Raw genomic sequence first — 18,073 nt, forward strand, 5'->3', positions numbered from 1 at the left:
GATATCCTGTGATTGTAAACTTTAAATAGATATTAAATAATTATTGTAAAAAAAAAAAAATGGACACTCTTAAATGCTAAAGAGGTTTGGGCACAACTCAAAATTGATGAGCTACTGTGGGTGGAATAAGGTCCTGTGTCTCTAAAATTGACCTAAATCACAAATTGATGGTTGATAACAGCCTTGTTCTCCCAAGTGCTGAACCTGGGTGTCATCTTTGATGCTCAGTTGACATTTGATGCACACATTACAAATATTTACAAAACAGCCTTTTACCACCTTAGAAATATTGCCTGACTTAGGCCCTTCCTCTCTCTGGCTAATGCAGAAAGGCTTATCCATGCCATTATCACCTCTGGGCTGGATTACTGCAATGCCATCTTTTCTGGCCTACCAGCTAAAATTATAAATGGGCTTCAGTATATTCAGAACTCTGCTGCTCATGTTCTTACACATACCTCGCCATGTCTACACATTACCCCTGTGCTCTCGCAGTTGCACTGGCTTCCCATCCATGCTCATATTGGTTTTAAAACTCTCATTTTATCATATAAAGCAGGTCATGGTATTGCACCAAAGTATCTTGCCTACACTCCGTCCCGTTCTCTTCGTTCTTCCAATTCTTTTGCACTTCAGCAGCCCTCCTGCAAACTTAAATCTATGAGGGAAAGAGCTTTCTCTTTCAGAGGCGGTAAGCTATGGAATGTTCTTCCTTTTTACTAATAGAAACACCCCAACCTTGGATTGTTTTAAGAAGTTACTCTATTTAAGGTAGTCTTATGTGTGGGTGCTGCTGTGTGTTAGTCATTTTGTGTTCAGTCTTTATAAATGTGTTGGTATGGTGGTTGCTGTTATATGTTTATTCAATCTTGAAGCGCTTTTGAGTGTAAGAAAAGCACATTATAAATAAAAGGTATTATTATTATTAAAGACCCAAGGTATGCATTTTAGGGTTAAAAATGCACTCTGCGATTCCTGAGAAACACTGTTGATATTTAAATTCAACTGCCAAAACAAACACACCCCTCTCTTCAGTGCTCCTTTGGAAGCTGTTGACAAAAATATGATGGGAACAAAATAATACTACAATGCATTAACAGTGCAAGATATATTCTTAAGCATAAGAAATATGATATAGTGTTTCTTCAAGAAAGTCATCTTTCCCCACAGGAAGCTGAAAAATTTGGGAAGATATGGGGTGAACATATTTTCTTTAGTGCTGGCTGAAGTAAGAGCAGGGGAGTCATTATGTAAGCATCTACCATTCAAATGTCTCAAACCGAGTAAAGATAAATAGTAAAAGATAACAGTCATTATTGTTTTAGCAGAAATTCAGAAGCAACGTCTTATCTTGGCTAATATTTACGCACCTAACGTTGATGATCAGGGCTTTTTTTTATATAGATTTTGAAGGGATGTTGTAAGCCGCTGGCACCCCTCATGATACAATATTGGGAGGAGACTTAATCATAGTGAAGCAAAATTGTGTAAGCCCCCTAGAGCAACATTGACACTTCACTTTGACGGATTTGTAAAATTCTTGCAGATATTTGAAGACATTTGAACCCATCTGGTAGGGAATACATGTTTTCATCAGTCTATAAGATTTGCTTTAGAATATATATATATATATATCTCTCCAAGTCCCTCATTTCATCTGTTGTTGATTGCACAATTGGAAACATTTTAGTCTCAGATCAAGCCCTGGTGAGTTTAGAGGTGTTGCCACATATGGAGAAAAGGAAATCATATAGTTGGCACTTTAATGTATCCCTTATGCAAAATCCTGAATTCCACCAAATGTTAAAGGCTGAAATCAGTGTTTATATGGAGACCATCTGATCCTCAGTATCCTCTGTGGGCATGGCTTGGGAGGCACTTAAGGTGGTTCTTTTGGGCCGGAATATACAGTAAGCCTCATTCACCAAAAAATCCAAAGCACGAGAACTTGTGGAGTTTGTATGAAATATTAAATGTGCAGAGGCAGAGCTGAAGCGCCGAATGTTGTCTGATGGCCTCAGAGAATTGTCCCTATTGAAATACAGATATAATCCTATTTTGTCTTGGAAGGTGGATTTTTGTCTATTTAGGGCAAGACAGTCATACTTTGAGTCTGGGTACAAGGCAGGAAAACATATACAAGGCAGGAAAACTGGCTAGATATATAAAACAATGAGAGCTTTTTCTACCATCTTGATTTCTGTTGTTCCACATCTTCCTCTACTGATGAGGATATTAGAAACTTTGTGGAACCATTAGAACTTCCTAAACCGACAGTTGAGCAAAAACATTCTCTTGATTCTGAGATAACCTTGGAGGAGCTTGGCAAGGTAATTAAGGGGCCAGATGGCTTTGCCACTGAGTTTTTTAGATTTTATGCTACAGAATTGGCTCCACATTTGCTAGAAGTTTATACGGAATCATTAAAGAATGGAAAGCTTCTGCCAACCATGACACAAGCCCGGATCAGTCTTGTTCTTAAAAAGGACAAAGGTCCAAGCGAGTGAAAGAGTTACTGTCCAATATCTCTGATCCAGCTAGACATTCAAATATTGTCAAAATTACAACAAAAGTTATGACATCTCTTATCCATATAGATCAGGTTGGGTTTGTTCGGGGCAGGAACTCTTCTGATAACATTTGGCATGTCATTAATATCATGTGGTCAATGGCGAATGTTCAGACTCCAGTCGCTGCATCTCACTTAATGCCAAAAAGGCCTTTGATATGGTAGAATGGGATTATCTTTTTAAGATTTTGGAAATGTATGGGTTCAGGAATATTTTTATTGGGTAGTTCAAGTTACTTTGTAGACACCCTGTAACGGCGGTTCAAATGAATGGATTAAATTCAGATGTTTCTCTGGATAGGGGCCCTCTTTCCCCCTTATTTTTCTGTCTTGACCTGGAACAATTAGCAGCCACAATAAGAAAGGAGGATGATGTTCCAAGGGTGGTGGCAGGAGGTCTGGTGCATACGTTTTTGCTTTACGCAGATGATTTTTTATTATTTGTCTCCGACCCTACTAGATCTATGCCATGCCTCCACAGAATTATTAATTCCTTTTCTAAATTCTCAGGATACAGAGTGAATTGGTTTAAATCTGAAACTTTGCCTCTGACAGCGTACTGCCCAGTAACTGCTTTTTAGCCAGGTGCCTTCCAGTGTTCCAAACAGGGCATTAAGTATTTGGGTATTTTTATTCCCAGCAAATTTGTGTGATTTAGTTAGCTAATTTTGACCTTTTAATAAAAAGGTTTTGGAGCAGGGCAGGTGGGCTTAATTACGTTTATCTATGAATGGGAAAGGTTAATATTATTAAAATGAATTGTATTCCAAAATTCAACTACTTGCAACAGTCTCTCCCTGTAGATGTCTCCCTCTCTTATTTCAACCAATTTGATAGCATAGCGAAGTCCTTCATTTGGAATGGTAAATGTCCCAGATTACATTTTAGTAAGTGACATATGCCAATTGACAAAGGTGGGCTAGGCCTACACAAGATTTTGTTTTATTATTATGCATTTGGTCTCAGGCATTTAGCTCATTAATTTTATATAATTTGATTCCACATTTTCTGTTAGTTTATTTAAGTTTTTGTATGGAATTAATACAAATTGTTAATATATAAACAGAAGAAGAACCTTCTAGAGAATCTGTATATAGAAGTTATTATAAATGGTTCATCTAATGCAACAATCCAGTTGTTTGATGGGAAATTCTCTGCTTGAGCTGCGTGAGTTAAATGCGCTTACACCGACAAAATGAACCGCTCTGAAACAAGTTAAATACCTCATTCAAATGTAAGCTATTTATACATGATCTGTAATAAACACACTATATGCAATGTAATATCCTTTCACAGAAAATCTAAGTCTAAAGCATAAAGAATTCAGAATACAGTATGCTAGCATCTAAGAAGTAGCTAATGCTTAAGTCTATTCATTATTATTTCAGGAGCTCAGGTTTTTCCACTACAAGGACAGTATGTATATGTTTGAGAAATGTTTTTTCTAATTGTTTGAATATTTCATTAAAGTTTGGTTCGTTTGACACTTTTGTTAATTTTGCTCATCATCAACAAATTATTTTCGTTGACTAAAATTATATCATTTTCATCAGAGTAAAGGCCTGTTTGCACCAAATCCGTGATGATTTTTTGAGACAAACCTCTGACAGGATCTATTTACAGGATTGAGCAGCTGCAGCGACTCTGGAAAAATGACAAAAAATGACACTTTTCTCCATGGTCAGTCAGTTTTCCTCGCATTCTGAAGGAAAAAGAAATATTGACTCATTTTAAAGGATATTTTCGTCACAAGACTAAAACTATGACAAACAAAAAACTGTGAAAAATGAACTGGATTCAACGTAAACCAAATTCATTGTTCAAATTGGAACTATACAGGTTATCAAGTCATTTTTATTTGCATAGTGCTTTTCTTAACACACATCATTTCAAAGCAGCTTTACAGAAAATCATGCATTAACAGAAAATGAAACCGTAATATCTATAAAGTCTTTGAGTGATCATTGCGTAGTTTGATTAAATATGATTGTAAATTGTGTATAGAAATTATATAATTAAATAGTCATTGTATTTTGAACCTCTGTGAGCACGCTAAAGGTGATTGTGACTAAGAACGCAAAACTCCATAAGATGTTGATTAATGGGAGAAAAATAACCTTGGGAGAAACCAGACTCACTGTGGGGGCCAGTGCTCCTTTGGCTAACATCATGAATATAATGCCAATATTAGTTATTTATGTGCAGTGCAGGTCATGGTTTAAAATTAGTAAACTAAATAAGTGTTAAGGGCCAGTGTTTATACAAAGATTTAGTATGAACTGTAAGATTAATGACTAATGTCTTTTGAAGTTCATCCTGGATTATCTGCAGAAATTCACATTGATGCATTGTCCTTTGTTAGTTGGCCGATGAAGGCTTTTGTCTGCAAATAATTGAGTATGTATTAGATTATAAGAATGTAGTCCATCGTTAGACCAAGGTGATCCAGGCAGAGATCAATGAGGTACATCGCAGTTCAATCAGCAGGTCATTTTGGTGAGGTCTATACCACTTCCATGGAATATAAACAAATGGAATAATATTAGCATAGATGCCATTAAATTTTTTGCAGAGTTATAGAGCATAAATGTTTCTGGTTCTGGCAGACCTAACTTGTGAGTTGATACATAAATTAGGTGTATGCCTGGCTAAATATACAAGTATTTAGTGAGTGTGTCTGCATCCCACACAGTGTTAGGGAGACTATTCCATAGCTTAGGAGCCAAATTGGATCATGATCTACCTCCTTTTGTGGATTTTGACATTCTAGGAACTATTAACAGGCCAGAATTTTGCGATCGTAATGAACGTGATGGAATGTAGTGTGGTAGAAGGTCACTTAAGTACTAGACCATTCAAAGCTTTGCATGTAGTTAAGAAAATTTTGCAGTTAATATGAAATTTAACAGGTAGTCAAGTACACCAATGATATTTTGATTTATGATTTTGGCTTAACAAAGCCTCAAAGTTTAAAACCTTAAAGTTTGAAGTTCAAAGGTTTCACTGGCCCTAATGTCTGACAGATGAACCATGTGGTAGATAGACTGACCGTCTATTTTTACAAAATCAATGTAAATCTGTTGGATTTTTATGTATTTATTTAAAAAATGTATATATATATATATATTGTTCGACCTGTAAGAAATGTATAGCATTCTAAGTAGGTCTAAAACGATTAATCAACATTATCGACAACGTCGACAATAAAAAAAATTGTTGATTAAAATGTTCATTTGTCGAATAGTCGTTTGATCTTATACAATGTACCATGACATCATATTAAAATCTAATGATGGTGCAGTGAGAGCATTTTGTAATAATACAAAAATACAAAATAAGTAAATTCAGAAGCACTCTCATTGTGGAATAAGTGGCGCCAAAACTGCTGCTCCACTGAAGGAAAACTTGCGTGTTGAGTGTCTTTAAAGGAAACACCCCAGCGTTACATCTTGAATGCAGTTATATTTAATGCATTATAGCTTTATTAAAGTTCAAATAATAAAGAAGCAGGTCATGTAAATAAATACAAACTCCGAAACTGGCATTTTTCTGTGCGGTCAGCGCCTCTTCAATGAGTTGCACGAATGTTTCGATCCCAAAGGGGGAGAGATTGAAACTGCACCTGGCTGATGCACACTCTGTCACGGGGTCGTTCGTCCCTCGATCACACACACTTAATGCAGCAAGATTATAACGTGATTGCTTGTGACTTATTGAATCATAATATGTCACTATGGGTTTATTATCGTGATGATAAATTGGCAATATGCAGCTTTATAAGAGGGAGTTTTTATTTTTTTGTGAGTTAAAGATGGATTGAACTGAAATTAAAGAGAGTGTAGCCTTCGTCCCATTAAACACTGCAACAAAATATGATTTTGATGTTTTCCAATATAAATATCTAAAACTCCTTTAAAACAATGTACATTTTCTTTAGCAGCTATACGGCATAAGAAAAAATTATTATCTGAGAATGTTGAATATAATATTACAAATAAAAATATTTTCAAATATCTAAAAATCCTTTTAAAAAAAGTTGCATTCACCTGAGAAGAACTTGCTTTTAGAGAATAGATCTTGAATATAAGTATATTTTGTCTTCACTGCATTTGCAGAAGTATAACCAAGTGAAAAAATATACTTCTATTTAAGATACATCCTCTTAAAGCAAGTCTAAATATTGTATATGTTGCTTAAGTAAAGTTATCTTGTTTTATGAATTTTAGACCATTTTAAATGGAAAACAAGACAAAAATACTTGATAACAATAATATTTTTACTGAATTAAAGTATTTTTTCCTTTAATACAGTGAATGCACATAGAGGTACTTTTAAAAGATGATTTTGTCTTTGTTCTAAGCAAGCACGTTTAATACAACATTTTATGTTGGGCACAAGCTAAATAGTCGGTTAAAAACTAATGATTAATCATTGCAATAATTGCAGAATAGTCGAAAATCTTTCTAATAATCGTTAGATTAGTCAATTATCAAAACAATCATTAGTTGCAGCACTAATTCTAAGTCAGAATTGACTGAAGGTCTGTGCTGAGTTTGAGTATGTAGCTTGAAAGCTCTAAGAGGGGTGGCAATTTATTATTTGGTTTAGGTATTTTAGAAAATCCACCATATCCCATGGCAGAACAGTGTAATCATTGTAATCATGCTCTTTGTTTTATTTATCGAAAGCAGTGTATTGGATGTCCTCACAATTGACCTTTAAAAAGTCTTACCAAGCATAGTGTGGTGAACAAGATAATAGTGAGAGGAATGATAGATTCTGTTAACCATTAGACTGATGTGAATAACTCAGCAGGCCACTGAAAATGTCACTCCCTATGACCCATGTGCATGGGTTTGGACAAAATCGGGTGAGCGCATCGTGGGAAAGAGGGAGAGGGTGATGGACACGTCACACACATTTTCTGAACTCCCCTTCACTTCTGGCCAGCCAGTTGTCCAGATCGCTATCTGCCTATGTGCTTTGGACATCGGTGTGCGGTTTGGACACACTCACCGTGCTGGACTCAACTCAGAGATTTTAGCTCGTTCTTAAAATATGCACCTTTGTTTCAAACTGCTGTAGTTTTCTTTCTAATGGGTTTATTGTTTTTGTTAAGGCAATAATCCTTTCAAAGCCCAGTGCCCCAGAGTAATCCACTATTTGTGTATTAAGTAATTAGTTGAATGTGTTGATAATGTTTATAAAACCGTTTCTGTGTTTTAGGTTTAAGAAAAACCTGAGGGCTTTCTACTTTGTTCACCCAACGTTCCGCTCCAAGGTAAATGCAATGAATTCATCATCTCAAATGTGAGTCCATTAAATGCAGCACAAGATGTTCATCTAGTTTCGAGCAGCACCATGAAAGCATTTCTTTCAAAGCTCATACAAGCCTTTGGTCTGATTCACAACGGTCAGCTCCACATGTTTCACATTGACTAAGAAAGACTCTGTACGACTCTGTTATTGCATCTCTGAGACCACATTGAGATTCATAATGCGTCTGCACTAAGTGCTCCATAGTGTTCCACAGAAGCTATTCAGGTAAGTGAATTGCTCATGAGTGCGTGTTGCCTCTTTCAGGCCTTACTTTAATTTGTAAAATTATGCGACAATTATGCTCCATGCTCTCCAAATGTAGAGGAACCCCTGCAATTAAGTATCAGATGTTCATTTTAAAATGCATCCTTTGCACTCAGAAAATGCTCGAGCATTGTAACATTCCCAGGTGTGAAACGTGTTCAAGCATTGTCGATGGACTTATTAGAAAAAATGCTGAAAATGACTGTGCTGAAGCTCTGCAACAGCTTTAGGATCTTCAGGCCATGTATGGAATGGTATACTACTCATACTATTTCTGCTGTAGACAGATATGGTTAGAGTAGTAGTATGCCATTCCAAACTCAGCCTCGTACTTTTCTGTTAACTGGGAAACTATCAGTTTGTAGCTAAACTGACTTATTTAATAGCTGTCTGACCTAATTATTGGTGAATTTTCTTGAAAATGATTTTTACGAATGAATGCGAGTTAAAATGTGGAAATTAGCCAAAGCCTAACAGCAGCTGTCAATTATACTATTTGACTTTCTATGTCTTTGTATGTCATCAAATTTCTATAACCCCAATTGCATTTGTCAAACAACCATTCAACCATGTGACCAATATGAAAAATTATATAAAATGTTTCTTTCATTTATGGGAAAAAATAAGTTGTTTAATTGCAAACCAGCATTTGACTACCCAAACTACACAAACTAGCTAGCACCTACTGAGGTGATGTTATACATTCTGGTGTAGTTTTAAAAATTCTGACTTCTATTTTTTTTTTTTATTAAAAATGCATGGCTAGAAAAGACAGTCACACAATGAAGATTTAACCTGTATTTAAAAATGTCCTAAATTTCAATAACATGGTTTGCAAGAATTTTCATTTACCAATAAATAAATAAATAAATAAATAAATAAATAATTGTATAAATGCTTGAAATATGTAGTCTGACCTTGTGATTTGGTCGAACATATTTTTCTGAAGGTTAAGCACCTTTTATTGACCCTTTGTTGAAGAAAAAAAAAAACAATTACTGAAAAATTAAGTGCTTCTCAATCCTTCTAAGGTCTTTGCTTGCAATTCCTGTCAGGTGTCCATGTGGTTCTTCACGACATTCAGTGCATCAGGCCTTAAAGAGAAAGTGCATCACATAGAAAACCTCCAGCAGCTCTACACCTGTATCCTGCCCGAACAGATCGACATCCCTCCCTTTGTCCTGGAGTATGACACACGGGTGAGTTTTCAGCCCTGTCACACACACACTTTGTCTTCGGACAATCATTTTAAAGTAAGTAAAGGAAGTTACTCTTTGAAAACTAAATGGGTACTGTGCACAAAATCTGACCTTTACTTAATGCTTCTGTATAAAATCTGTTAAGGGAATTTATCTTTTGATAAACAGCATTTTATTATTTAAGCCTCTGGCATACTTTCACAGAGAACCAGCTACTCCTCTGTAACATAAATTCCCCACAATATAAAATTATCAATGGCATGTCATCCAGGCCCGATGTTGCATGTGTATTTTGAATGATTAAAAACAGGCATCAGATGGTTGGGAAAACACATCTCTATTCTTATGAAGGCTTTCTTCATTTGTGTTTGTATTGTCGGTTTTTGCTTTTTATATAGTATGTCTCTCTTATTTTTTAAAGAGAGTTTAGCTCAAACACATGAAAAGGTTGTATCGGTGCTTAAAGTACTTAAAATGTGCAACTTATGGTCAATTTTAGAAGCAATTTTATGCAAGTTCCACTTAACCTAACACCTATGAATAACAACATTTTGTTTTCCTAAACTGGTTTCCCTTCACAACCTGTTCTTTACATGCAGCTCTTAGCCATTTGTTTTATTTTTAGTAAAGCTGCTATATAAAATAATCTTCATGGTTTTATTTTAGTTCTTAAATAGGTCCTTTTATATTTTGAAATGGATTGTTTTTGGCTTTTGGAAAGGAGATGCTTTGGGTCAGCAGTTAAAAATAAGTCCCCAAGTATGGGTGGAGGAAACTCTTTCCTTTCACAGATTTAAAGAGGTCTCAACTGTGAGAAACGAAACCATCTGAGAGCTGTGCTGTGACTCACTCAACATGAAAAACATTGCTGTTTATTTGTCAAAATGACTTAAACTTGTTATGTGGGTTAGGGTGTCATATTTAACCCTTTAAATGGGCCCGCACAGAAAATAATAATTATCAAATTGTTAATAACTACAATCTTGACCAACACAAAATAGGTGTTTTTTTAAAGCTGAGAAGCAGTACATTACAATACATGTTGGCATTATGACCAAAACAGAACAGAAGTTTTTGTTTTGATAATGTAATAATAATTTTGCACTGTACATTTTATTGTAATCTGTAAAACATAAAACTGATCAAATAGCCATGTGTCATATGTCGTTGGACAGCTCTCAAAGAGTAGAATACAACCAGCCTATTGTTTTACTTGCAGACATAAATATAGGGAGTAAAAATGAAGTGTATGACTTTAATATATAGGACGTGCTACATGTAAACAGGTGTTGCTTATATATGCTGCATTTTTGATTATAACTGTGAAAAATAAACAAAATATGAAATATCACATACATTATTCAGACGAGGTGATTCACATTAAAACTAGCTCACACACAACAGTCAGATGCATAGATCATTAGATAATCCACATGAAGCACAATGTGATGTCTTTTGGAAATTATGTAGTATGCTGTCCAGCATCATGGAACGCTAAACGGATTCAAATCGCTGCAACCAGAGGTTAAAGTCATCCAAATTTGGGCAGTGAGGATCGTTTCCTCTAATTACATATGGCCACCAGGAGATGGTGCCAGGTACATGACGCGGACTCAATGATGGCTCAAATGACAGTGAATGGGACTGAAAGAGATTTGCTGCAGCCCCTCTTTTCACCCTCTGGATGAAACGCTCTGTTGTACCTCTGGTCTCTTTAAAGCCCCCCTTTTTCCAGTCTGTTGTGATTGGTCAACCATGTAGATCGTGTGTTGGAAATGTAATGCCCCTTACCATTACCGAGTTTCAGCTCCTGAGCAGCTGTAAACAATATTGTAACAACGGTAACCGTGGCGATGGTGTTTTACATACCAGTTCGAGACTGAGTCTAATAATGAAAGTTTGGAAGAACAAGCTGATCGATCCGAACCTCCTTTGCAAGCATGACTTGAGCAGGATGTTTCACAGTGGTAAGTTTTAATTTTGTAGCTTTCTTACAAGTACACTTTTGATTTATTGTGAACCTAACAAAGCTTCAAGTAAAAGACATGTAGTGCATCTAAGTTAGTCATTTTTTGCTGGAGTTATGAATGGAGAACAGAGGCTTACTCCTGGTTGGACATTACTGGGTGTATTAGAGACATTACAGCTTGTAATTATATAAGACGCTTGAGATTGACCATTTTGTTACACAGTTTTAGGTAAAAGCCGGCCCACAGCTGTATAGTAAACCCTTACAAAAACAATAATGTTACATAGCAAGTTAGCCAAGCACAAACGTGGATTGCAGACGTAAAATGACCATTCGTAAAAATAAATCCATCTCCACATTTGATCACTGTTCATGATAGTAAGAACAACAAACAATCTGCATAATTCTACACAATTTTAGGTAAAAGCGCCATCTTTCAGGAGTAACCATCTTGAAAATCTGGCATTGGCTGTGGTTGTACTGCTGAGGAATAGTGGTAAAAATTTATTTTAAGCACTGATTCTTCAATTCGTCTGCCTTTTTGGAAGTCCAAACAAAGAGGTTTTGCTTTCGCAGTGAAGAAAACGCCGTCTTCTCGACATGGCGACAACACTAACCCAACTCATCCTGGCCTCAGCTATAACTACCTTTGTTTGAGGGTGGGCCAAAGTAGCCCTTAGGTGGGCATTATGCAAATGTGTTACATACTGACGTAGATAGTTTACGTAAGAAATGGCTGGACTCTACAATCCAGCTGTTTCTTGTACCTCAGGAGCAGTGTTTTCTATGGCAGAGAATAACTCCCTTTGGCGTGAACTTTGTGCTTTGTAACTTTGCAGACCTTGTACATGCACAGAGCTATATTACACACTAAAGGAAAGATAAAATCCCCAAAAGCATAATAGGTCCTCTTTCATTTTAGGCATGCCACTGAAACAGGAAATCTTTAAAAATACCTTCAGAGCTTAAAGAGTTAAGGAAATGTTAAAATAATTAAATTTAGTGAGTTGCTGTGTAAGAGGACCTATTATGCTTGGTGTTCTCTGGCCTTGCAGAATCTCATATTACTGTTATAACTTGACAATTTGGCCTTTTTTTTTCCATTTTGTGGTCAAATGAGTATTGAAACTTTTTGGTACCATTGTTAAATCCAAGTATGTCACTGTGGCATTAAAGCATTAAAAGATTTGTCACCACCAATTACAAACCATATATACTGTGAATATACTGTGTATATACAGGTATGGATGGATGGATTACCATAATATGAACAAATTATTCAGAACTGATTTTTTTTTTTACATCAGCCAATTGAATAAATCTCTGAAGTCTTAAAGAACACTGAACTGCACACAAGCAATTCAGGACAGGGACAAGATAAGAGAATCTCGCATCTGAATATGTGCATGTTTCCAGCAGACTTTACTTTGCAGATTTAAATGAAAAAAAAAAAAGTACATTTCGGTCTGATGGGATTTTCCCCCACACATGACATGTTGCAGACTGTGTTTGCGGTGTTTGAAATGTATAGATCATCATCTTATTTAAACAGTTCCGACATCTTGAATATGATGAAATAGGTAACACCTCAATCATAAGTAAATGTTAAAAATCATTTTTGACATTTACTTTAACTAATATCTGCAAAATATTTGCCTGTTTTGAAGGAGGCCTTGTCTTGTAAGTTGACACCCACTGTCTAAGACCTTGAATTTGATGGCTCTGAAAACCTAAAATGTAAAAAAAATTAAGGCCATTATAAGGCCAAATGTTATGGACATCTGAACACCAACATTCATATGCGCTTGTTTAACATTTTATTTCAAAACCATATGGATTAGTCTTTTTGCTTCTATAACATCTTCCACACATTTGGAAAGGCTTTCCAAAAGAGCATCAGTGAAGTCAGACACGGATGTTGGGTAGTTTGCTCTGGCTCGCTGTTGCCATCCAATTCATCCCAAATGTGTTTATTGGGGTTCAGGTCTGGGCTTTGTGAGGCCAGTCGAGTTCTTCCACTCCAGACTCTGTACATTATTTCTCAGTTGACCTCGCTTTGTGGTAACAGTAGGGCCAATCTCTGTGCACAAAGTTGGAAGTGCACATTTCTTTAGAATGCCACTGTACTGTCGCATTAAGTTTTGTCTTCACTAGAATGAATGGAATAACCAAACATGTTCATTAAAAGGAGGTGTCCTCTTTTGGAGTTATAGTGTATGTTCCATTTCTATTACAGTTTTTTTTTTTAACCATTAACATAGGGTTCCCTCAGACAAACCTCGACATATGCTACGTTTCCAATCATATATTCTTTCCAAAAATAATTGAAATGAATTACACACTTAATTATTCATATACTGTATGTCATGTAGATTTGAATTTTCCTTGAATATTTTTGTCTGTTTTGTACCTGAGCTTAAAGTGCACAGAATTACAGCTGCATTGTATCCCTGTAAATTAAACCGGGAAGGAAGACACAAAGGTGAAGCAGCTGTGAATAATCTATCCAACCAGTAATGCGTTAATTGGCTGATCATTCTCTTTGCACCCTGTGCATGTTTTGCTGTATTTATGTGTACACTGAACCAGAGTGCTGGAGCACAGACTTAATTAGGAACAAATGTTATCCAACAGATTGTTTGTGCATTTGATTTGGTTGAAAGACACGTTGTACTTGTGCTTTAATATGTGCAAAACATAATAAGCAAACTCTTTTACATTTAAGGTCATTGTTGGTGTGGCAAAATTGTGTTGACGTCTCAGATTTTAGTTTTCATCAAACTTTCAGTGAGAATTATTCAACTAAAAGACTAACGTTGCCCGGTAGGTATGTAGAGTTGTGTAAATGTAGGCTAATTGTCTTCAGGTGGAGTTTTCACAGGGAAGGATCTGTTTTGCAGTGTTATCATTGAAGAAAACTAAATGAAAACCTTTTGTTAACTCATATAAAAACGGATATAACGGGTAAAACGTAATCTACAGTACGTTTAAATACATTTTTATGACACTAAAATAAAATAAATGACAATAAATTAAACAAAAAATGTCAAATTAAAGTTAATGATAGTTCCCCCAAAAACTGAAATTCTCTTATTATTTACTCGCCCTCATGCCATCCCAGATGTGTATTCTTACTTTCTTATGCTGAATGTAATTGAAGATTTTTAGAAGAATATTTCAGCTTTGTAGGTCCATACAAGGCAAGTTAATTGTGGCCAGAACTCCAAAAGCTCCAAAAAGGAGATAATGTCAACATAAAAATAATCCATATGACTCCAGTGGTTTAATAAATGTCTTCTGATGCAATCCAGTTGGTTTTGGGTGAGAACAGACCAAAATGTAACTTGTTTTTCACTGGTCATCTTGATAGCAGTCTCCTTGGCGATCATGATTTCAAGCTAGATTAAACTTCCTATAGCTTCATCTAGAGTTTTGCACATGCGTCAAGCACTAGGCAGTGTAAGCGAGCTTGAAATCATGATCGTGCCTAGAGACTGCAATGGCAAGTTGTACACTGAAGAAGAGTGTTTTAACGTGGATTAAACCGCTGGAGTCTGATGGATTACTTTTATGTTTACTTATCTCCTTTTTGGTGCTTTTGGAGTTCTGGTCACTTTTAGTTGAATTGTATGGACCTACAGTGCTGAGATATTCTACTAAAATCTTCATTTGTGTTCTGCAGGAAAAAAAAAAAAATTACATTTGGGATGGCATGATGGTGAATAAATAAAGAGAGAATTTTCATTTTGGGGTGAACTATCCCATTTGTTTTGGATTTTCTGTATATTGTAAAATTAGAAAAGACTTTACAACTCGCCATCATTAAACATGAAAATACTAGGTAGATAGTTGCGGTAGATGATCATGTAAAGTTTAATGCCTTATATCCGTTAAAGCATTAACTTTGTTAGCCCTAAAATACGTCAACTAAAAAAAAAAGTTACATATACTGTAAAACTAATCTGTCAATAGATACACTGATTAACAACAAAAATGAATCTTTAAAGATTCAAAAATGAACACTTAAAAGGTGTATAAATTAACATTAGTTAATGCACTATAAGTAAAAATATAATTAAGCTAATTTAAAATACAAATCAAAAATAAAAACTACAATAAAACTGGAAATTAAAACTAAATGAAAAATTCTAAACCATTATAACCATGTTGCACTGTCAAAGCAAACAGTCCTTAAGTACATATGCCAACATGGAATATTGGCTCTAACCATTTCTTCTGAATTTCTGCTTTTTCTCACTGGGACTCTCCTTGTGTCTCTTATTTCTTTAAACTGTGACTTTGGTGTCTGTCTAGAGATGATTATCTTTTTAGGAAACTGTAGTTGTTGTGCAAATGTTTAAGTGCCTTGCATTGATAAACAAATTTTTCAGTTAACGTATCTCTCTTCTATGTTATGTCAATAATAGTGTGTGCTTTCGGTCTCCATTACTTAGACTTGGATTTACTGCTGGACTACCATGAGTATATCCTGTCATTCTTTGATTACCCAGTCAGTTAATGGGCGGAAGAGGAAATGGCAGTATTAGTAGGCTTTTAATGGTAATTTCACTTTGCTTTCTCTCTCCCCATATGAATAGATGCACTGCAATGGAAAGTCCAGCCGCAGTCACCTCAAATAACCCAGTCAGTTTTCCATAAAGCATTGAAAAAGCCCTTAAAGGGTTTTTATTTTTGACTTTTACCTAATTGCAGGTACGCTATCAGTCAAGGTTTGGACACAAACTACTCATTCTTTATTATTACTGTTTTTCCATATTTTAGAATAGTAGTTAAGCTATAGGGATATAAACAGTCAAAATTCAGTCAAGCATGTCCAAACTGTTTGTCATTGTCGTTTTGGGAGGGTTTTTGTGTGTGTTGCTAGTGCTCTTTAAAACAATTTTCTACAGTCTGGTCTGAATCTCCTTTTGCTTTCATTTGACCTGAAGGTATGAAACTGCTGCTTCCTGTTGGATCTCCTCAGCTTCCAAAAGTTAATTATCAGTCATGCTATCAGAGCAAACACATTTAAATTCCCTGCAGATCTAAGTTAGATATATAAGTGCTGATTTGATTCTTGAAATCCTTGCATTTTTCTTCTCAAGGATATCCTATAAACCATAACCTTTACTAAATATTTGCATCTCACCCCTAGCGAGGTCATTTGGTTAGAGGCACATTTTTTGTTGGCTTAAAATGTATATTCAGATTTGCGTATTAAATCATCTAGGACGTAGGTGTTGCTTAGCCCTATGATGTGGTGACTGGCTCCTTGCCAATTTGCTTGCAACATTTTACAGCGTTTTTGTGCTTGTCATCCAGTCCATGCGCAAACGTAACCCTTTCTATTGTTTGTTTATATTTATTCAAATGTACTCATAAATGTCCACTCTGCTTTCTCAGGTTAACAGCCCCTATTACACGGCTCAATCCTCAGGCCTATGATGGTATCAGATAAACCCAATACAGAGGAGTTTAATTGACCTACCACTGTATGCTGAACCCCTCAGAACCTGCTCTGGGCAGACACACACACCCTGATGACCCGACTCTGAAATGGAGCTTAGGTGGACAGAGTCAAAGTTGTGTCTCTGCCATTCCTGGGCAGCTGAGTTTTCTCTATGACACTGTCGATATGTCTTTTACATTTTCTATTCAATAATGCTGTCTAAACACAATCTGCTGAACGTGCCAGTGATCTAGAGCGAAACCAAAACGTCATTATTGGAACCACTGATCCGACCCAAGTTTTACTGAAAAAGATATGTGTGTGTGTTTCTAGATTAAGAGATGAATTTGATATATGCATAACAAACATACTAAACCAATGTTGTTGTTTTTTTTTTTCCAATGTGAAACATGTAACAATGTATTTTGTATCTGTGTGAATAATGGCTGAAATCATTATGGTTTCTGCTGTTTTTAATTTCTCATGGCCTTGTCTGTCCAATTATTTGCCTATAGCCAAATAGCCTTGGTTTTTATCTTACAAAGTAGAGTAAATGATGACAATTTCTTTTCAAACCCATATGACTTCCTTTCTTCTGTGGAACGCAAACTACTTTAAATGAAGAATTTTCATTTTGGGGTAAACTTTCCCTTTATGCTTTATATGAGGCAATAAACATAAATATCACTACAAATTCTTGTACTTTGACAACTAGATTTAATTTACCCTATTAATAATATTACATATGATGATCTCGTAGTGTTTTGTTATTTCCATGAATACACAGTTACATGATTCGGATGCCTCACATCATCTGCCTCAGTTTTACCATCCTGTAGCAATAGAATGTCTAAAAGCTGGAGGGTACTTTATTTGTACGTTTTTCTGTCTGTTAATTTTCTGGTGGGTCTTCAAATACAGGCCATTTCCCCTAAGGTACACTAAAAATCTTGAAGAGTGTCAGTTTTGTATTTTACTCTCAGTGAAGCAGATTTGCTTGCATGGCCAAAGGAATCACAAAGACCGAGAGTTGTTTTCTAAGTGAAGCATTGTAAATAGTGTAATTGTAGATACAATAAATGCTGTCTGTTACTATTAATTTTGGTTTGTTTTAGTCAGCCCTTTCTCTAACTGTGCAGTGATTGTGTGCTGTTTCGTACCATTTTAAATGAAGTATGACGTATGAATCATGATGATGCAGAGAGTATTATTTGAATAAAATAATCTAGTAGTGGGATGTTACACTTAAACATTGTTTGGGTTTCATTATTTTAAAGATTTTATTTTGTTTAAATAAATATTCC

The 18,073-nt window shown here is 35.6% G+C and overlaps 1 protein-coding gene across 2 annotated transcripts in view; it reads left to right on the forward strand.

Moving 5' to 3' along the window:
- LOC127655302 (ganglioside-induced differentiation-associated protein 2) overlaps positions 1 to 17,868 on the forward strand; it is a 36,846-nt gene extending 18,978 nt beyond the window's left edge. For both annotated transcript variants that reach the window (XM_052143032.1, XM_052143033.1), the window contains exons 12-14: positions 7,796 to 7,850; positions 9,208 to 9,351; positions 16,724 to 17,868. In XM_052143032.1, the coding sequence (XP_051998992.1) occupies positions 7,796 to 7,850; positions 9,208 to 9,351; positions 16,724 to 16,765 (241 nt within the window). In that variant the 3' untranslated portion in view covers positions 16,766 to 17,868. The remainder of the gene's footprint in view (positions 1 to 7,795; positions 7,851 to 9,207; positions 9,352 to 16,723) is intronic.
- The last annotated feature ends 205 nt before the right edge of the window (positions 17,869 to 18,073 follow it).

Source organism: Xyrauchen texanus, chromosome 14 (genome assembly GCF_025860055.1).
Source record: "Xyrauchen texanus isolate HMW12.3.18 chromosome 14, RBS_HiC_50CHRs, whole genome shotgun sequence".
NCBI lineage: Eukaryota > Metazoa > Chordata > Actinopteri > Cypriniformes > Catostomidae > Xyrauchen > Xyrauchen texanus.